This window comes from Antedon bifida, chromosome 3 (genome assembly GCF_963402885.1).
Source record: "Antedon bifida chromosome 3, ecAntBifi1.1, whole genome shotgun sequence".
Classification (NCBI taxonomy): domain Eukaryota; kingdom Metazoa; phylum Echinodermata; class Crinoidea; order Comatulida; family Antedonidae; genus Antedon; species Antedon bifida.
The window spans coordinates 18744824-18764435 of NC_136228.1; the positions used below are offsets into that span (position 1 = coordinate 18744824).

The 19612-nt window shown below is 33.9% G+C and overlaps 2 protein-coding genes across 3 annotated transcripts; one reads left to right on the forward strand and one right to left on the reverse strand.

Moving 5' to 3' along the window:
* Positions 1–149: 149 nt before the first annotated feature.
* On the reverse strand, positions 150–10651 carry LOC144837905 (carbohydrate sulfotransferase 15-like). The gene is made up of 8 exons (XM_078693227.1): positions 10494–10651; positions 5357–5506; positions 4310–4550; positions 3540–3635; positions 2737–2887; positions 2091–2253; positions 1401–1551; positions 150–1053 (listed from the first exon to the last, which is right to left on the reverse strand). The coding sequence occupies exons 1-8, from the start codon at positions 10515–10517 to the stop codon at positions 875–877; spliced, it is 1155 nt and encodes a 384-aa protein (XP_078549353.1). The 5' UTR covers positions 10518–10651; the 3' UTR covers positions 150–874.
* Positions 10652–10707: 56 nt separating this feature from the next.
* LOC144837906 (aqualysin-1-like) lies at positions 10708–18686 on the forward strand. Of its 2 annotated transcripts, XM_078693229.1 has the most exons (10): positions 10708–10760; positions 13080–13218; positions 13915–14055; positions 14167–14293; positions 14738–14847; positions 15028–15175; positions 15449–15633; positions 16106–16277; positions 18163–18295; positions 18522–18686. In XM_078693229.1, exons 2-10 carry the CDS (start codon positions 13102–13104, stop codon positions 18529–18531), a joined length of 1143 nt encoding a protein of 380 aa, XP_078549355.1. In that variant the 5' UTR covers positions 10708–10760; positions 13080–13101; the 3' UTR covers positions 18532–18686. The 2 variants fall into 2 exon arrangements, with proteins under 2 accessions (XP_078549355.1, XP_078549354.1); XM_078693228.1 differs by lacking the exon at positions 10708–10760 and having other exon boundaries at positions 13073–13218.
* The last annotated feature ends 926 nt before the right edge of the window (positions 18687–19612 follow it).

Sequence of the window (19612 nt, forward strand, 5' to 3'; positions counted from 1 at the left end):
CGCAACGAAAGCGAGTTGACCAATCACAAGCGACAGTTGGGCTCATCTATCGCGTCACGATTGGTCAAATTAATTGAGGTGCCCTTACGACCAACCATAGGGTTGCGTAAAATTTTCGATGAATAATAAATTCAACAAGAAGAACCCACAATGCACCATGTTATCTAAATAACAAAATTCCATTTAATTTGTTGCCTCGAAATTGATCAATAGTTTTAAAAAAATGTTATAACAAATACGTTTTGCAGAATTTCTCATTTTGACATAGAAAAAGTTGCATAATATGTGTTACTGTGACCGGTTATCGAACTCAAACCATCTTAACTTTGGCTTAATTCAGATTTAAAATAACGTATAACTTATTTAAGATACAAATTATAACCGGTTTGCTATTCGCCATGGCATTGGATAACGTTTCTGATGTAAGCAGCAAGATTGATAAATAAGCCATCGTGTAATGATGTACGCATCATCTAAATTCCTCCGCATTACCACCACGCGTGTATTGCCCTTAAATTCCTCTGAATGCTTTTTCCACTCACGTACCTTCCAAAATGAAGGAATAATACAAAAATAAAAACCGTTTCTATAATAAACTAACGTGTTACCATTTTAAACATATACAAATCTACAAAACTATTTAATTTGAATATATACTGAATGAAAGACTGATTTTCCAATTCAATGTAGGCCTAACTGATTTTCCAATTCAATGTAGACCTAACTGAGGCCTAATCTTGCCACCTCGCACTGGACCTGTATTACTTTGATGTTAAATACTGTTTTTTGTTTATCTTCAAGTAGAAAATGTAGTCGGTACGCGCTAGGAATATTTTATTGTTTAGCAGAATGGAATAAATATATGAAATTGCTTTCAGTCGTTCCATAAGAACCGGTTGTCGTCAAGCACAAATGCGAGTCGTTGTAGGCTGGCACGATAAAACTCGTCTAGTAAGAGCTTAGTCCGAGGTAGCATGGTCTCTTTGGTTAACTTATTCACGTTTTCTGCTTCATTCCTGCACACTATAGCTATATCTTCTTTTGAAATTGGGCCTGAAAATTGAAAATAAAATTTATTTTAAAAAATCACAGAACATTAAATAGAAAAAAAGATAAGAACATTATCATAATAGTAGTAGTTTATGAGCATTTAGTTCTTGGAGTACCACGTGAGAATGGATAAATGTCACGGATTACTGACATTCAACATTCAAAATAGAAATTATAAAATATCTATACTTTTAAAGTCAGTTTACATATGTTTTCTAACTGTGCCCTATATATTGTATATATATTTATGATAAACCAGTTCTATTTTTATCGATTTTAATGTTTACATTCGAGAAAATAACGTTTAACTGGTTACCTCCAAACTAAATATAAACGCACCATCAACTTACCTACTGATAAAAACTCAAATACTTCGGGTAATATATTCACACAATCTTTCTTCCAATCTTCTAAGCGTAAAAATAAAAATTGATTTCTAGGGAATGAACGCAACCAGTCTGTCACGAAAACATCATAAAATCCAAGGAATATTCGTGGGATCTGTTGACAAAAACAAGAGTAGCCTAATCAAAATGATGAATTTAAAGGGTACGTAAATATGGCCGGCCATTAAGACCATAATAGTAAAAATTGAAAACAAAGAACAATGTCAAAAAACAACGAGCAAACTAGAAAGCTACAACAAAAAAAAATAAAATAGAAAACAAATCAACGGACAAGTTTTCCTTTGATTGTTGAGCTTGGCCTTTGATTTTCCAAAGGGTCCGTTGTTGTTTGCTTATTCTGTGTTGTTTAACTTTTGACTATTATATGAGAATATGATTTAGTTCTTTGCTTTCTATATTTGTTCGTTGATTTTTATTTTCCTTTGTAGTTTTTTTAGTTTGTTCTTTGTTTTTAAGTGTTACTATTATAGTCCTAATGGCTGCCCATACGTAAAGGATACTGTATTTGTAATCTCATTATTACAGTTTTCGATTTTAGACTTATATTATATATATACGGAAGTAAACGGTCAACGTTAAAAAGCTGTAGGTCAATATAGTGAGGACCTAACTTAAATAAAAGTCGGTACTGACCCAGAGTGGACTTTCGTCGTTTCTCCTTAAGTAGGCACTTTCACGTAGCGTAAAATTCTTCATGTGAACATGTGCTTTATCAATGGAATGTACTATGCAATCATGAAAGTTATCTGCACTCTTTATAGATCGATCTTTTTGATAATTATATTGCGAATATAACCTGAAAAAATATGAATAAAAACATGCAATATCACTTTGTACATTTGTCTTCTGTATCATATTAAAAAGCGACTAATTTGGAAAATGGTATTTCTGATGAGAAGAGAGTCTACCGATGTTACAATTATGAAGATGAAAATAATGATGATGATGTCTATCTATCCACACCGCCCGTCCTCTCTGCGCTTTGTGTAAATGGTCATAACATAAGATTCTACATTGTTATTACCGCTCGTCTATGTAAATTGGCCTTAAAGATTATGATAACAATGGTGACGATCTTGATTTATGATGGATGATGACAATTACGACGATTTCAATACTGTTTTTGTGTTAAACTATAGGCCTATATTGTTATTGTTATTGATGACGTAAAAATGATGGAAGAAAGATGACACTCGTAACGTTTTGTTGTGATAACATTCACATGTCATTCTTTAAATTAAATAATAAGAAGATGAAACAACATGAATTAGTTTCCTACCGTTCAGATGGATTGCGAAAGATAACGATAAATTTAGCTTGAGGTTGAATGAATCGAATTAATTGAGCAGTGGTATATTCTAAAGGATCGTTGCGATAAGATACGTTGTTACGGTATGTTAATTGCCAAAACGTTGATGCTGACCCATCGCCTACAGAGAAAAACAAAGTTAATCTTTTAGAAAACTTACAGCTACTGCTGAGTACGAGTACAAAGTATATGTACCCTAGCTGGGCCGACTGTGGTGCGCCACCGTGTGTTTGGGGAGAACCTACGTGTTAAATTGAAACTGACATACATGTTGTGTTTCAATTATAAACGTGAAGTTAGATTTAATTTTAAAGATTCGAGTAAAATCATGTTTGTCAATTGTCAACGAAATCAACTTGGGAGCTGTTATTGGGCAATTCCAATAACTGTAATTTACTAACTTGAGTAGTGAGTTAAATTGAAATTAATTGAATTGAACAACACCTCCATGGCCCATTAACCATAATATCCATTCAGAATATGTGTTCTTTCCACTACATACAAACATGAAACTATAATGCGCAATCCCTCAAACCCAGAGGTAGTTATATGCGCCATCCCTCAAACCTACCGTATAGAGGTAGTTATATGGGCCATCCCTAACCCTTTACCGTATGTAGTTCAAATTATAGACTTACTACACTATATCAATGCTTACTAGGCTTATAATATTATTGTATCAGTACTCCGTGCTACATTGTATTAGACATTACGATGACCCAGCACGTTTTGTGATTCACATTCCAAAGTCATCGGGGATGATTCATACGTACCTACAATCTGCTTTGATGCTGGTAATGTTTTATCTTCAAGCTGCTGAGCAAATTTTTTCCAATGCTTCAAATAACTTTGTATTGTTTCACCATATTCTGTGATGAAAATACCAAAATTAAATGGTTTAATTAATAATACAAACAAAACGTTTATTGGAGATTATGTTAATTTCTATATCTCGTATTGAAGGATCAAATGTGGTTTAGATAGAGTCTCAACATCCTATGCCAATTTCACAAAATGGTTTTTTATTCATACTCATAAGGTCCTCAAACTACTAATTCATGACCCCTCAGTAGTCAGAATGTCCCTTGCCCGAAGCCAAGTTGAAATTATTGCACAATTTGTGTCCAAAATAAAAATCGCACGGTGGCTTGTTATAAAAAACACTGTGTACAAAAAAACAACCAAATAGGCTAACTGTGTACAAAAAAACACCGTGTACAAACAAAAAACAACAACTACACAAAACGCATACAAAACATAAGAAATATACTCAGTATTTAGTTGGCTGGCAAAACGAAAACAAAAGAAGTCAACTCATAATTTAATTATAAGCTAGACTGTTCAGGAATGGGATACTACTGCGTTAGGCCTATATTATCTAGCTTCAGCAATAGACAAACATTTATTATTATTGAAATATTTCGGAAATGTGCCTAATGAGTGATGGTTCCATTTGAAGATGGCCTAACTAAAAATAACCTTTATTTCCAAACAATAATAATTATTATTATTCAAATAAATTATGTAATGTAATTTAACTTACTGAATCTGTGCTTCCCCCAAAAATGCGGTTCTTTTCTACATAAAGTTGTTGACCGCATGACTGGATTCCAGCCGCAGGTCGTTATGTGTGGATGTTGTGTAATTTTTGACCATAAGTCCGTAGTACCGCACTTGGGCATTCCCGCTAAATAAAAGTAAGGCAGACAGGTAAGACTGCCGTTGTTGTACCAACATGGATTTTTGTATGTTGAATTATACTGATGTGTAATCAAACTTCTGATCTGAAAAAAACCAAAAACAAACAAGTATTAAATTTATATTGATCAGATCCAATGACCCTTTTAAATTGTGCGACAGGAGTTGTGACGTAACCTTAAGCTTGGTTCCCACTAGGACGCAACGCGACGCAGCGACGTATTGACGCAACGTGTCGTATTGCGTACGCAACGACGTAGACGCAACGCAAACGCGTTGACCAATGACAAGAAGCAGTTCGACACTTCCAACAAAAAAACGGCGACTGTTTTCTCGGTTTCCACTTATGAAAAAAAACGTAAATTGCATTGGTTCATTTCTTTGTCACGTGTCAAATGCTCATATTTTCATTTTCGTTCTAAATATAGACACACTGTGCCATTTCAATATCATATTGACGTCGACGGTAATATAATTCTGTTTTAATACTAATTGAAGTTGATAGCGAAGAGACATGGTTAATATCGTTTTACGTCACTTATCTTATTAATTAATCTGTATTTCATTAATTCTTTCAGGTTGGCCTATATATTTAAAATACGTTAAGCCAGGCATGTAAACAAATTATATAATTAGCCTAATTTAGCCAATTTTATAGCACTCAGGATAAGTTTGAACCTTGTAACCTGGATTTGTTGTATTTGCCCCATTCGGAAATGGAGGCTCATACACAATAACCACAGGTCTGTTCCCGCTTAGTTATTTAACTGCAAAGATGGCTTCATGGATCAATATTACCGCTAACGTTGGTTGGTGGTAACCTACTTACTCAAGTAACTAAGTCTGAATAGGCCCTAAATTACAGGAGTAAAAACACTTTGTAAATACTAACTTCTTGTTCGGATTTCTTCAACCATCGTACATACTCGCGGGATCTGTGAGTTGCACTTCTAGATAATGGTGACATAAAATTATCCGTGTACATTTGATGAAATAAAAGAAGCATACAAAACACGACGATCGATAGAAGAGCTCCATACGACTGCATAGAACAAACAAATGTATCATAAGTTAATCATATAAACATAAATTTCCACATTAATAAACAATTTCAGACTTTTTAAAGTCCAACTCACCAAACATTTGATCTCAAAATATTAAATTGTTTATATTGTTTATTCAATGCAACTTATTCTTAATTGGTGTATCCCATAACTTTGTTTTAATTTTTGTTTTTAATTAATTTGTACTACTTAGTTTTTGTCTTGTATAGGCCTAATAATGAGAAGTTTTCTGTTTGGGCTATACTTGGTTCTGGCAAGATGAAATGTAAAACGTACTTTTAAGAACTTTTGGCGAATAAATATTATTATATTATTATATTATATTAATAGCCGGATAGCCTATAACCACCAGGCTACCAATAACCCATTATACATTCAAAGCAAATCACTGTTTGAACCCCATAAAAATCATTTTCAAGATTCAAGAAATGTTATTGGTCAACTTTAAAATGGAAATTCGTTTTGCTTGGCATATTAATTGGGGCTGAAAGGTAGACGTGTTATATTTCCCGGTCAATATAACACGTTAAAGGCAATATAAATATCGATCCGCGGATCGGTAGTCATGTGATGCAATTTCGACCAATAACGTTCAGGTAATATACTGCACTGCACTATCCGAAAATAAACATAGACATAATATAGACGACGAACAAATCTTTCGAGCAAAATTGAGTCATATCCAAAATATGGAGGATGACCTGCTTCTTTAGATTTAATGTGAATCAATGGCCAAAATATGAAACTAAAAGTTGTTACTGTTATTCGTATGATTGTATTAACTTAATTATATCAGCATAAACAAATATTTGTTGCCACATGCATGTGTTGACTGCCAAGTTAAACACAGTGACGCGCTGGATGATGCGTGGTGACGCAAATGTCGCTCACACAACGTGACTAGGCTATTAATAACTAAAAATAAGATATTAAATAAATTGATTGAAAAGTTCATCAGAGTTTGCAATTAAAAACGGTATTGGGCTGAAGGTTTTCTGTTGTATTTCAACCAAGTATATGAGGCTCCAAAAACACCCATGGATGCCTGCCCAATTGACTATTGTAAACGTGTAATTTAACCTAAAATTAAATTCTAGAATTGTAAGGATGCCACAGGAACCGTGTTTGTACGCGCTCGCCGTAAAATGACAAGAAAACAACAAAACATACAGACTTGGCTAGTTGACCCTTAAGTATTACCACAGCAGGGTGTGTATAGGGGATTACTGAAGCTTGTATTTCCGTACATTGGATTATATCATATGATAATATTGCCGCAGGAAAACAAACCTCTGAATAATGGGCATGTCAGCGTCTCACAAAAACGTACACAATGAATTATTTTGGAGTGCAGTTTGAATGCCATGTTACCCTTGTATTCAGATTTGTTTTAATTTATTTAAATGCTATTTTATGTAGATTCAGATTCAGATTCGATTTAAGTCATTCATACATAGTATTATGATAATTGTTTTCTTTGCAGAAAAACACAAGCAAAACAATACATACATAATGTTTACATTCGTGATCAACTTGGAACTAACAACAACGACTGATCAAGTAATATAAAATACAACAGACCTAATGACCTATCTTTGAATATGTATATGTTCATTTGAGTTACATTATTATTATGTATGTTTGTTTGTTGTATTTATAGGGTTTTTTTCCAAGAGACGGCCGATTGTGGCTGATTGTAGTTTATATGTGATAAATGCCAGTGAATATGAATGTGAATTCGATTGTGGCTGATTGTAGTTTATATGTGATAAAAGACAGTGAATATGAATGTGAATTCGATTGTGGCTGATTGTAGTTTATATGTGATAAATGCCAGTGAATATGAATGTGAATTCGATTGTGGCTGATTGTAGTTTATATTGTGATAAATGCCAGTGAATATGAATGTGAATATTAATAAATGAAATACTGATGGAAATCAATGCTGCCTTCATATGATTGTGTCCGACTGATCTCGAACTACCACAGATGTATTTTACATACTGCCCAACACGTTTAATTTATTATTTGTTTGTTTGTAATATTTATTGCTATCCATAATATACAGAATACAATACATTATAATTTGAATTAACAAAATCATACAGAAACTAAATAATTATACATTATGGTATAGCAGAGGATAACCCTTTATGAATGTCTGAGTTGTATTGTGCTGGTCGAATAAGGAAACGATGTTACAAATTCATGTAATAATAATATCGAAAGCTTCAGCATAACAAAACGTATGTGTTGATAATGTACTTCCTTTAAAAACACTCTATAATTAGGCCTACAGTTATAAATTAAATTATTATTAACAAATCAAACATCGAATCATCCGCTTAAAAACATAACACACAATATTTCCAATTATTTCCAGATTTGGAGCGGTCCCAAAACTGAAAAAAAGAAACAAAACAAAAGCGGTCATGCGAAATATCTCGCTTTGTTCTTCTTGAAGTCAATAAAGCAAACGAGAATTGAAATTCAATAATTCAATGAATACATTATATTCCATAAATTACATACAGTACTTAAAACATAAATCATTAAAAATAATACTAATTTAAGGGGAGGTTGAGAGATTTCGAATATTTAATATCCCCAGATAATTATAAAAGTCCATATGAAATATTTACTAGGGTGATTTGTAGTAAAATAATTAAATACAACCTTTCATAAAGCGTGTATACATTTGGGAGAATATTTCGTCTGACGGTAAACGATAAACATGACATTAATAATAGGCCAACACTATTTGCAGACTATAACAGATTCACAAAGAATACAAATACTAGTGTGTGACCTTGTTCTAAAACAACTCAAACAAATTAGTTAACTGTTTTGCTTTCGTAATACTGTACAGTATATTTTAAATACAGTTTAGAGGTTATTGCAGTATGACGTCTTGGATGTGGTTTTTTCAATCGTTTAATAAATCATCCTAGGCTCCTAGTTTGTTCAGAGGCGTGTGAGTTGGGTGGGTGGGGCGGGGGACACTGGCTCTCTGTTTGCTGGAGAATTGGTATACTGTACTAATTTAATTATGTTCATATACGTAGTCATTTAAAACGTCCAAGATTGAAGGAAATAAGCTAGACTTCTGTAACTCTTTCTAAGCATGCAGGTAAACCTCCATGTTAAACATGCAATTACCGTACAGTACGGATACGGTACAGTATAACATCTAGCCTATTCACTCCGCGGCTTATAGGCTAATAAAAAAAAACTAAACGAGGATTTAGAAAAATTACTTCTGAATCTACTTGGTTTAAATTTATATATTGTAGGTCAATCAAATTAAGTGAAATTCGTGGGGATTTTGCGGTTCACACGCTGTCGTTTTCATAGTGACGTCACCTGCAGTAACACTCATTCTTTGTACTCAACGAAAATACCATGTTATTAGTATATAATGTTTAAAGATGAGCTTATTTGCTTACATGTTTCACAAGCCCGTAGCCATGATGGGTAGTGTTCGAATTTGTCCAAAAACAAACAAACAGCCCCCACCCCAGCCCCCCCCCCCCCCAATGTCCAGCCCCCCTCCCCCTTCCATGATGATGTATTTTTAACAAGCCTTATATTATTACCTTTATGACGATTTCCCCCTTTATGTTAGTGGGAAAAGGACCTCTCTGTAAACATCATGATGTAGATATACGGGTTTATGTAAACATTCAAATCTACAGGCAGCTATAATGGGCGTTTATGTGCAGCGTATCAATGTATCATGTTGTTCCAGAAGCAAGTGATAATATAAACAGATGCATGCAAAGAGATTGATGTACTAGACATCGATGTCATTTATATATTGCCACACACCTGTCATCTTTAGTTAATATTCATGAAATGTTCATATCATGTTATGTTCATGTTTATTGTAAGTTATGCATATATCCATTTGCAGTGGTATACATTACATTTACAGACATATCTTACATCATTCATGGGCCTATAGATTAGAATGTAATTTATAGGTCCATGCTTGCATTAATGTTAATGTATTGTTAGTTATATATATATATATATATATATAGTTAAATATACATAATAATACACCACACATATTCATATGCATCATAATATGTTAATGTAGGCCTATACATTTTCTAATATGTTATGCATATGTTAAGTTAATTTGTTTTATCATATCATATTATCATCAGTGTGTTAATAGGTTTACCTATCAGTAACCGTATCTACAGGCCAAACATGGGAATGGGAATACGAAACGTGTTTCATTTTTAATCGTCACATTATTTGACAGGTTGGTCATCGTGGTAGAATTTAAAACAATTCAATCAATAAATGCCAGAAGGTGCCAAGCATGTGGTCTCCCTCTCAGCTACAAAACGATTATGTATAAATGGGGACGTAGACGACAATGACATTGACGTTTTATGTAAAGCAATTACGTACTTGTCCCAGTTGGGGGGAAAAGCCGGGGGAAAAAAATTAAAATAGAGACATGTGTATTACTTAAGCACGTTTTCCATTCATTTCTTTTACAATTGAAGAATGTGAATCCATTAATTGTGAACCTCTTGAACTATATAGTAAGGTCAAACTTTGAAACGTTATTTATAATTTATGTGCCCAAGAATCGTCTATAATACACGTTGCAACAACGACGTTTATATTGCATTCATTATTTCAAACAGATATAAACCATGAACACGACGACGGAAGTTTGAGATGGCTTTCATAAACACAATAGAGAAATGGTTGTATATTAAAATCCAACAAAGAAAGCTATAAAAGATACGACACATCCATTTCTTAAGATCCCTATATTTTAGAACCACGGTGCGGTGTAAGCCCTGGTGTAAGTCACAACAATACTACTACTGTACATAAAAGCTGTTAATGCAATCACGGAAGCAGTGATTTAAATCTCTATAATAAGTCCACTGACGAAAACGTTTTTAAAACTGAAATACCAAGATATGTTTAACTTACCCTTTTAATCATTTTCACGCCCATTGTAATAAAACGTATCCTTCCAAATGAAGTCGTCCATAAAGACGAAAGCAATGTTTAAGTTCGGTAATATATAGGCCTACGGTTTACATCAAACGTGTTTACATTGAGAAGGGCAACTGGAGTATGAATAAAAGCTAGCTCTGGCCTATGACTTCCGTTGCCTGCAAATTGAAGGTCATGTCGTGATGCGAGCAAGCAAAGCAGATTTGTATTCAAATATTTCCGGTTTATTTCTATACTATAGTTTGTATCACAATAATTATTATAACTTTCAAAAATACATTGTTTGGTGAATATTTAAGAATATATCTACCGTTCAACATTTTTGTCTAGCAATCATTTAGGGGCCTAATTATTATTAATTCATTTATGATGACTAAATATTATTGAATATTCCTTTTAGTTTTGCCATTGGCTCATGCGTGTGACACGCGTGTGGTAGCATGCGGCACGTGGAGGTTAATGTATAATACAGTATGTTTATGAAACAACAGGTCAATAGTGCATTCGAAAATGTTATAATTATTTTTTTTCAGATCAATATGCCAAAATATTCTGTTAAAAAATGTTTTAAGCTAGCCCACCATTTTTAGTTTGGATTTTTGTTTTAGCTGGAGGACATACTGTTTTTTTTTAAAGTATATAATTTAAGCGCATCTTGATGCTAAGGATCTACAATACCGTAAATGATACACTTCCCTATCATAGGGGTAATTTTCCTGAACAGGGGATATTTTGTGAACCAGTTCACCGGAGTAACCCCTTTCATCTTTAAAGTGCACACGGACAAACTGTGTAGGCCTACAATGGACCTACGGTTTATATTTCTTATCCGAGAAGACTTGTTCTACCATCGAACCATTATAGCCCCATGATCGAACCCATGCCGATTGTGGCTCTTTTATAAGGTAAACGACGCCCGTGCCTTAACCGCTCGGCTTTTGACTCGTTCTCTCCCTAAAGGTCTTGAGCCTTAATTATCTTTATTTCAGGTTTTTAATTGTATTATTTTAGTCGCGTGCAACGCGACTCCACAGCCCCTTTTTTTCGGTCGGTTGGTCGGTCGGTCGCTAACTCAAATTTAAACACGCGACTGCAGCCATCTACTCTATTTTGAAATAAATCGTATAAACTAATAGCAGAACACAACTGTCTAATTTTCCGCTCTATCAAAATGGTGTTTTCAAAATACTTCTTTGGCGAGACTGTGCTTTTTTATTCCTCCTTCATTCATATTCCCTTCAGAATTAGTTCGGATGCCTTATTGTTTTAGCGGAAATTGACCAATTAACGGAAGGTACTTAAAGTTGTATCAAGAAATGCCTTCTTGACTTAAGCCCAAGCATAGGTATCGGCATTTTATATCTCTGGCCCAAGTATGATTGGTCTTTGTTATTACCTATTTTGGTTGATAACATTCTCAGACAAACTTTAACTATATATATAGATATAGATAGATATAATAACCTCCCATCCGATATATTCGTGATATACGAGGCGTCGCATTGTACTAGGCTATAACATATACGGTGACATACGTGAATAATAATCACTTTTAAAGTGTACAGTTCAATGGGGTCAAAATGACTCATCTATAAATAAAAGCATTTAAGTACAATTAATATTACGCTATATATTTTCTACCAAATAGTCCTAAAACGCACTCGTTTTGCTTTAGTTATCTGAAAGTTAATTACTGTATACCACTATTGACGTAAGCAAAGGAACATAATTATATAATCTAGTTGGTATAAGTTCGATTTGCATTGCGGAGCTGGCAACATATGTCGTATTGATAAACGAATGATAAGATTTTATCTATTATCAACCAAATAGTTGACAGGTTGCCGTTCACATCCTCTAAATAAGATAAGTTTCATTCAAATTAATAATTGTAATAATGTTATCACACAAGATACATATTTGGTAGATAATATTTGTATAAGAAATTAAAGTAACACACATATAAACCATGACTTGATAATTATATAAATAATCAGAGCAAAGCAGGTATATTATCAGTCTGCTGTATTCTTTGACGAAGGTAGGTTTAAATTCAATTATTAATTGTAATTTAGTAGCCTAAATCTTAGTTACGATTGAAAAAGTTTCAATGTTTGTAAATGTTAGGCGTATAGGCCTACAATAGTTTTGGTAACCAGAATAACATCTCTAATTTGAGGAGGGTTAGTATAGGGTTAGGTGAAAAGTGAATTATGGCGTTTGGTTAGAAACCGAATAATTCGGTCCACAAACGGTTCAGAATTATAATGTTCATTTTCTTACCTTAATTAATCAAAAATGTTATTAAAAATGTGATTATTAGTTCTAACAACTTTACACCACTTCAGCGCCTCGTGTGCACGCATCTGATGGAAATAACATTATGGCATGTCATAATTGAACTTTATTTATATAATTAATAATATACTTGAATATAATTATTTTAATGTATTCCTTGTTTCTCTTTTATAACATGATGTTTGTATTTTGTATTACATCCTCTAAATATAAAGTTCAAACATATTTACCTGTATTCCTGCGAATGATTTCTATTAAAAGCTTTTAGATATTAACCGGCAGTATGAGGTTTCTCGTCTTACTTGCAAGTTTTGTGGTTTGTGTCGCATCTATGCCGTCGATGGCGCCCTTCCATAGAGTTTCTGAACCAATTTCCGACAGCTACATTATTGTTTTGCATGTGAGTACAATATTATATTAAATTATCTTTGTTAACGTTATTGTCTTTTGCAGAATAAAATAGAATAAAAAAAGACAAAATAATGTCGATAAACCTTAATTAAATTATGTTTACCGTAGTAGTATTTTAAAATACCCAGACATTTTGTATTTGTTTATAATTCATTTTATGTATCTATTTAATTTGATTGATATCAGAAACACTTAAAACAACACAATAATGCTTTGTGGTAAAGAGGTTGGAGGCACTGACCACGGTCCCACAGCGTGCCACGCCAACACTTATCATACATACGTTATATACACTATATTATCATTGATGAATCGACAATTTTTAATCAATATGATTTCATATTTTCCTATCTATTGTGACCTTTTAGTGACCTTTTAGTGACTCTGCGCGGTCACTACGCGTTTTCACCGGAATAAAGAAAAGACCAGTATGGTGTGAGAGAGAGAGTATTTTAGTTCTCAACATAACTATACAAATTATCTTACGCAGCAAAACAAATGTTAAAAAGGAACTAATTAATTATTCATAGAAGAAATATCAAAATATGCATGTACAAATTAATATACGGCTTCACTTCTTTAACAGAACATAAGTTTAGGTCACTACAACCTTTGTATAGGTCTATTTGAACATTTTTTCTAACTATTACTAGTACTGTATTGCAATAAAGAATTGATCTTCTAGGACAATGAAGATAAAATGCAGGTATCATCTGAAATCAAGCTTCTTGCTCAAAACTCACGTTTGGATCTTGTCATTGATCGTATGTATAACCTCGTTCTCAATGGCTTTGCCGTGACTATGCCCAAGGCTGCCGTGGATATTGTAAGTATGTTTTTGTGAAATATTAAAACACATTTTTATTCTTTTGAATTTTTATTTAAACAAAGTGTTTGTCAAAAACGATTTATTTAAGATGAAGTGTTCGTGTTACAGGTGAGACGACACGCTTCCGTCAAATATATCGAGCAAGATAGTATGGTGTATGCAATGGAGGAAACCTGGGGTCTTGATAGAATTGACCAAGATGATCTGCCACTTGATGGACAATTTAACCCAGAAGGTCAGATTCTTCTTACATTTTCAACAGTAGTCATTCATTTTTAAAGCCCGTCCTTCTAAATTTCGGTAAATAAAAATGCAAAGTAGAACATTATGTTAAAGGGTACATCCGGGTTTAAAATTGAATATGTAAAACCACTTGCAATGTTTTGGTCACAAACGAGCATCTCGAGGCGAACGTACATTAAATGAACCTTATTCATTTTAAAAAGTGATTATATATTCATTCCCAGTATTAAAGTAGTTATTATGTAAGTGTCTCATTTGTAGGAACAAATAAACGGATATGGACGGAATGCTCCTTTAATGCAAATAACTGTAATGCCTATTTAAAGAAAATTATTATTTAAGCAAATAATTTAAAATTCCTGGATCCATCGCTTAATGTTGGTTTCTGAATATAATTAATGATGTTGTGGTTCACTATGCAATTATATTTAATCAGGTGATGGAGCTGGTGCCCATGTATACGTTATTGACACCGGAATACGATGGACTCACGAGGAGTTCGAAGGACGAGCTGAATTTGCTTATGATGCAACGAATAATGACAGAGTAAGGAAATAGGATGAAGATTCGATGACTTATTAAATATGCATCTGTAAAAGAAACGCTCTAATTCTCGGGCGAATAAATTCGTCTAGTAGAAACAGGCTTAGATACCATAGACGATGTTCACATTATTTAAAAGTATATATTAAACTATAACTAAACTAATAAACGATTTTTTTCCAGGGAACAGGGACGGATTGTAACGGTCATGGAACACATTGTGCTGGCACGATTGCTGGCAAGAAATATGGGGTTGCTAAAAAAGCAAACGTGTATGGCGTCAGAGTTCTTGGTTGCCTTGGATCTGGTAGCAATTCTGGTGTAATCGACGGTAAGATATTGATTGTATTAATACAGTAACATTTATTCGTACAATAGAGCCGACCATCCAACAGGGTGTCTGTCTCCCTCCTAGTAAGGATTGGCCCTATAGTGTTGCCCGTCGTTTTTCACGGAAAGTGTTTCCTTAGAGGTGTCAAATGAGGGAGTTCTTCTGTTATTGGCAACATTAAAAAGAAGCACAAAAATGAAGCACCCACTGTGCTGGCACTCAAGTTAAATTGCTCTTAAATAATAATATGACTACTGTATATCATTTCGTTAGGCATGGACTGGGTAGCACAGAACGCTAAGAAACCAGCCGTTGCATCCATGTCACTTGGTGGCGGAGCAACGAGTACAACGGACAATGCCGTAATTCGTTTGACGGAAAATGGTATAACTGTGGTTGTTGCCGCTGGAAATTCAAATGACGATGCTTGTTTAAGTTCTCCTGCAAGAGCTCCTCTTGTATGTTTTGCATATAATATTCTTTCCCCTGTGAACCGGGTTCACAAAATAGCCCCCACATTCTGATGGGACAGTGATTATTGGTAATCCTCAGCAACATGTGCCTAAAGACATAACATGAATAAATAAAATAATAATAAAGTAGTAGGCTTTTCTTACTATAGGGGTGGGGGCGGGGGGTACCATATCATCGTAGATTGATAAAACCTAATTAATATGTAAATGCATTTCTAATTTGAACATAATATATGCTGATCGAACAATCCCGTGACGTGACATCTCCATGGGCTAGGCTAGTGTTAAACAACGATAATGCTAGGCCCGCAATGATAGATGGAGCATAACATCCGAAAAGGGAGAATATTAAAGATTCTTTATTGTAATTAATTAACCAAAACATATGGAGAAGAATGAAAAGTCTTATGTCTCCATGACACATTTTTAAAGACTCTAAATTTATTTCTTTAAACAGGCGATCACAGTAGGAGCATCAAACATTAAGGATCATCGTGCCTCCTTCTCAAATTATGGTGGATGTGTTGATATATTTGCACCGGGTAGAGACATAACCAGTTCCTGGAATGAAGACGATGCCAGCTATATAACAATCAGCGGAACTTCGATGGCTTGTCCCCATGTTGCCGGTAATATATATATATTGTCATTTTTTCAGTAATTTGCCTTTGGATTTATATATATATATATATTGTTTATATCTACCAAGCTATCTTCTTTGTTTTTCTACCCAATATTATCTCCACCCTCTATTCGCCAGCCTTGTGCCTCTTTTGTTTTATTTCTTTTATTCCTGTCCACTCAGGCAGCGCTTGCCTGATATATCTATTTATCTTTGTCCATTTACCTTCACTTGCACTGATGAAGGGCTAGTGTTGCCCGAAAGCTCTGCTAACTTTTCTGGCTGTTTTACTTTATCGTTTTGATTTAGCTTTCGCTTTTTCGTATCTGCATTGAGATCCAGCCACTGATACCCACAACATTGTTATTTTTTCAGTATGTTGCCTTTGGATTTATATATATATTATATAATTGTCCACACTGGTTCACATGGTAATAAATAAACAGTACAATATATAAAATGTACGGTACTGATTCGAACAAATTTCTCCCTCCTCCTCCACGAATCCCCACGAATAAATTAGGCCTACCCCATAGGAATCCTCCCAACCCCCGCATGTACACACAATTGTTATACGATTATTTTTTCCCGACAATCTACATAGCATTTTGATTCAATTTTTTCTGAATGTTATCAGTAATTCTTCATATTTTATGTTTTCATATATCTAGGGGCAATTTATTATAAGTATGTTATCATACAACAACAACAACAAATAAACGCCCCGGGGTGTTTAATCGAGTAAATACGGTATATAAAAGTACAGATTATTTTATTTTATAATCTTATTACTATTATAAATTTTTTACTTCATAAGATTTTCTTTTGTATTACCTTCGCTTCCCGGGAGGTTATTTTTGTGTATTGGTCTTTATAAGTCACAAACACTAACTTACTACTATTATGAGAAAAACAAAGAAAACAAAATAGGTACATATTCACCAAAATAGAAATAATAGGGGTAGTATTAAAATAAATCAAACTAACACACAGTGGAGTTTAATAAATGGCTATATTTATCTCAAATATCATAATTTAAAGAGCGCTGTTACAACCGCTAATGTAGAAAACGCCAGCATTATGTCGAACCAACCGTTAATGTAGAACAATCCACCGCTAATGTAATAATGATATAGAAACTGTAGAAGCACCACCAGCTTATGTAGTAAATAAAATTCAACACCAGCTAATGTAGAAACACCAACAGCTTATGTAGTAAATAAAATTCAACACCAGCTAATGTAGAAAACACCAACAGCTTATGTAGTAAATAAAATTCAACACCAGCTAATGTAAAAACACCAACAGCTTATGTAGTAAATAAAATTCAATACCAGCTAATAACCTCTTTTTACGAACACACCACCGCTCGTCAGTAACGACCTCTTTTAAAGGACCACCTTAAAAGAGACGGTGGTTGTTCAATAGAGGTGGTCACTTACAAGAAGTAATCGATTATGAGAGAAAGAGGTCGTGGTCCCTTAAAAGAGGTGGTCACTTACGAGAGGTGGTCGATTATGAGAAGCGATCCATTAACAGAGATGGTTGCTTACGATGTGTGGTCGTTTTGCTTACGCGAGGTGGAAAGACTGATAGCTAAGTAAAGATCGATGCATTTGCACATGACTTAGACATTTTTGTAAAATATATAACATTTTTTACATTAGCTGGCGATAGTAACTACATAAGCTGGGAGGCAATTTTCGTTACTACATAAGCTGTTGACCGTTTCTACATTAGCTGGTGTTGATTTATATTTACTACATAAGCTGTTGGTGTTTCTACATTTTAGCTTGAGGTTTTACTACATTAGCGGTTGTAACAAGCGCCAAAAAGCTCCAATATAAGTTGTTCATATTATTTTTTTCATTGTCTTTTGTGTATTTTGTAAGGTGTTGCTGCGCTCCACGTTGGTAGAGATGAAAGTTTAACGCCTGCAGAAGTGACATCTCTAATAGTGAACGAAGCATCACGTGGTCGAATTACGGACGTTGTAGGATCACCAAATCTCCTTCTTTATACCAAGTATGTTATCAGAAAATAATTCATTCAAATGTAGGCTAATTATTAAGCACAGAAAATTTACTTACAACTTACGCTATCTAAAAACATGAAGAAATTAGTGACCTTTAGTCGCTATCTTGATTCTTAAACCACTACAAATTCGAAAATCATTTTAACATTATTTTTATTCACTTACTCCTCACTCAGTTACTCCAAAAATAATGATGTTCTTTTTTTTTTATTTCAGAAAGAAATAGGTCTTTCATTTTTCGAAAAGATGTTCCTCATATTGGAAATGACACTAAAATGACAGCTAGTTAACATTTTATGATATCAGAAAGAAAATAAAATTATATTGTTAGGCATATAATCAATATTCTAGTTCCCTTTTGGGATATGTTTAAAAACATGCAAACACAATAAAATGTTAGTTGTCATTTTATCCACTCTCTATTCTACAACAGTGATTTAGTGTAAATCGTTGGTATTTTAATGCTCGCGAATCTATATAGGCTAACTAATTATGTTGCGTTTGTACGCGCGCGTCATTATTATGTTATCGTTCCAAGATTACATAATACGGTGAATTTTATAATTATATATAATAGCAAAATGATGCTAATATTAAACGAGTTCAAGATCGATCAATAAAAATAACAATTAAGTAATCCGTTAAAATGAACAGATTATCAATGTAAAAAAACAACATAATTTAATATGAACGAGGAGTAGATCAATTTAAAAAAAAAACAGTTTTTGGAGGTGATGAGGATGATGTGATAGCTGTAACGATTTTGATGTGAAGGTGATGAAGGTCATGAAACAGCGATGGTGATGAAGGTCATGAAACAGCGATCAGAAGAAAATGACGCCAAAATGTTCAGATTTGAAGAAGGTTTTATATGGTAATGATATCAATGGTATTGGAGTGTATGCTGGTTTTGATCAGTAGAAAAAAGAGTAGGTAAAAGAGAAGACTTTAATGTCGACAACTCTTTAGGCCTACATTGACATTGGCTAAAGTGCCGAATTACTCTATTATAAATAATGAATTTGAAGAACAGACATTCAAGTGAGGGCGTGTGGCGCAGTGTGTTGTACGTTGAACTACTGATTGTGAGATCGTGGTTCGAATCCAACTCTTGCTGCATTGCTTGTATCCTTAGGCAAGATACTTTACTTAAGTTTGCCTCTCTCCACCCAGGTGTACAAATAGGTACCCGGTTAGATCAAGACACAACTTTGCGCTGATTACTAGCTGCATTATGGGTGTATGTTTCCATACGTGTTTGATTCCAAAAAAATGACTGGGGTAGGCCTAATAATGTTCAGCGCTTA

Coding starts and splice junctions, on each gene's coding strand:
- LOC144837905 (XM_078693227.1), bottom strand. CDS start 10,517: ATGGGCGTGAAAATGATTAAAAGG. Junction 5,507..10,493: donor GCGTGAAAATGATTAAAAGG/GTAAGTTAAACA, acceptor TGTTCTATGCAG/TCGTATGGAGCTCTTCTATC. Junction 1,054..1,400: donor ATTTGAGTTTTTATCAGTAG/GTAAGTTGATGG, acceptor TTCAATTTTCAG/GCCCAATTTCAAAAGAAGAT.
- LOC144837906 (XM_078693229.1), top strand. CDS start 13,102: ATGAGGTTTCTCGTCTTACTTGCAAGTTTTGTGGTTTGTGTCGCATCT. Junction 13,219..13,914: donor GCTACATTATTGTTTTGCAT/GTGAGTACAATA, acceptor TTGATCTTCTAG/GACAATGAAGATAAAATGCA. Junction 14,294..14,737: donor TGGACAATTTAACCCAGAAG/GTCAGATTCTTC, acceptor ATATTTAATCAG/GTGATGGAGCTGGTGCCCAT.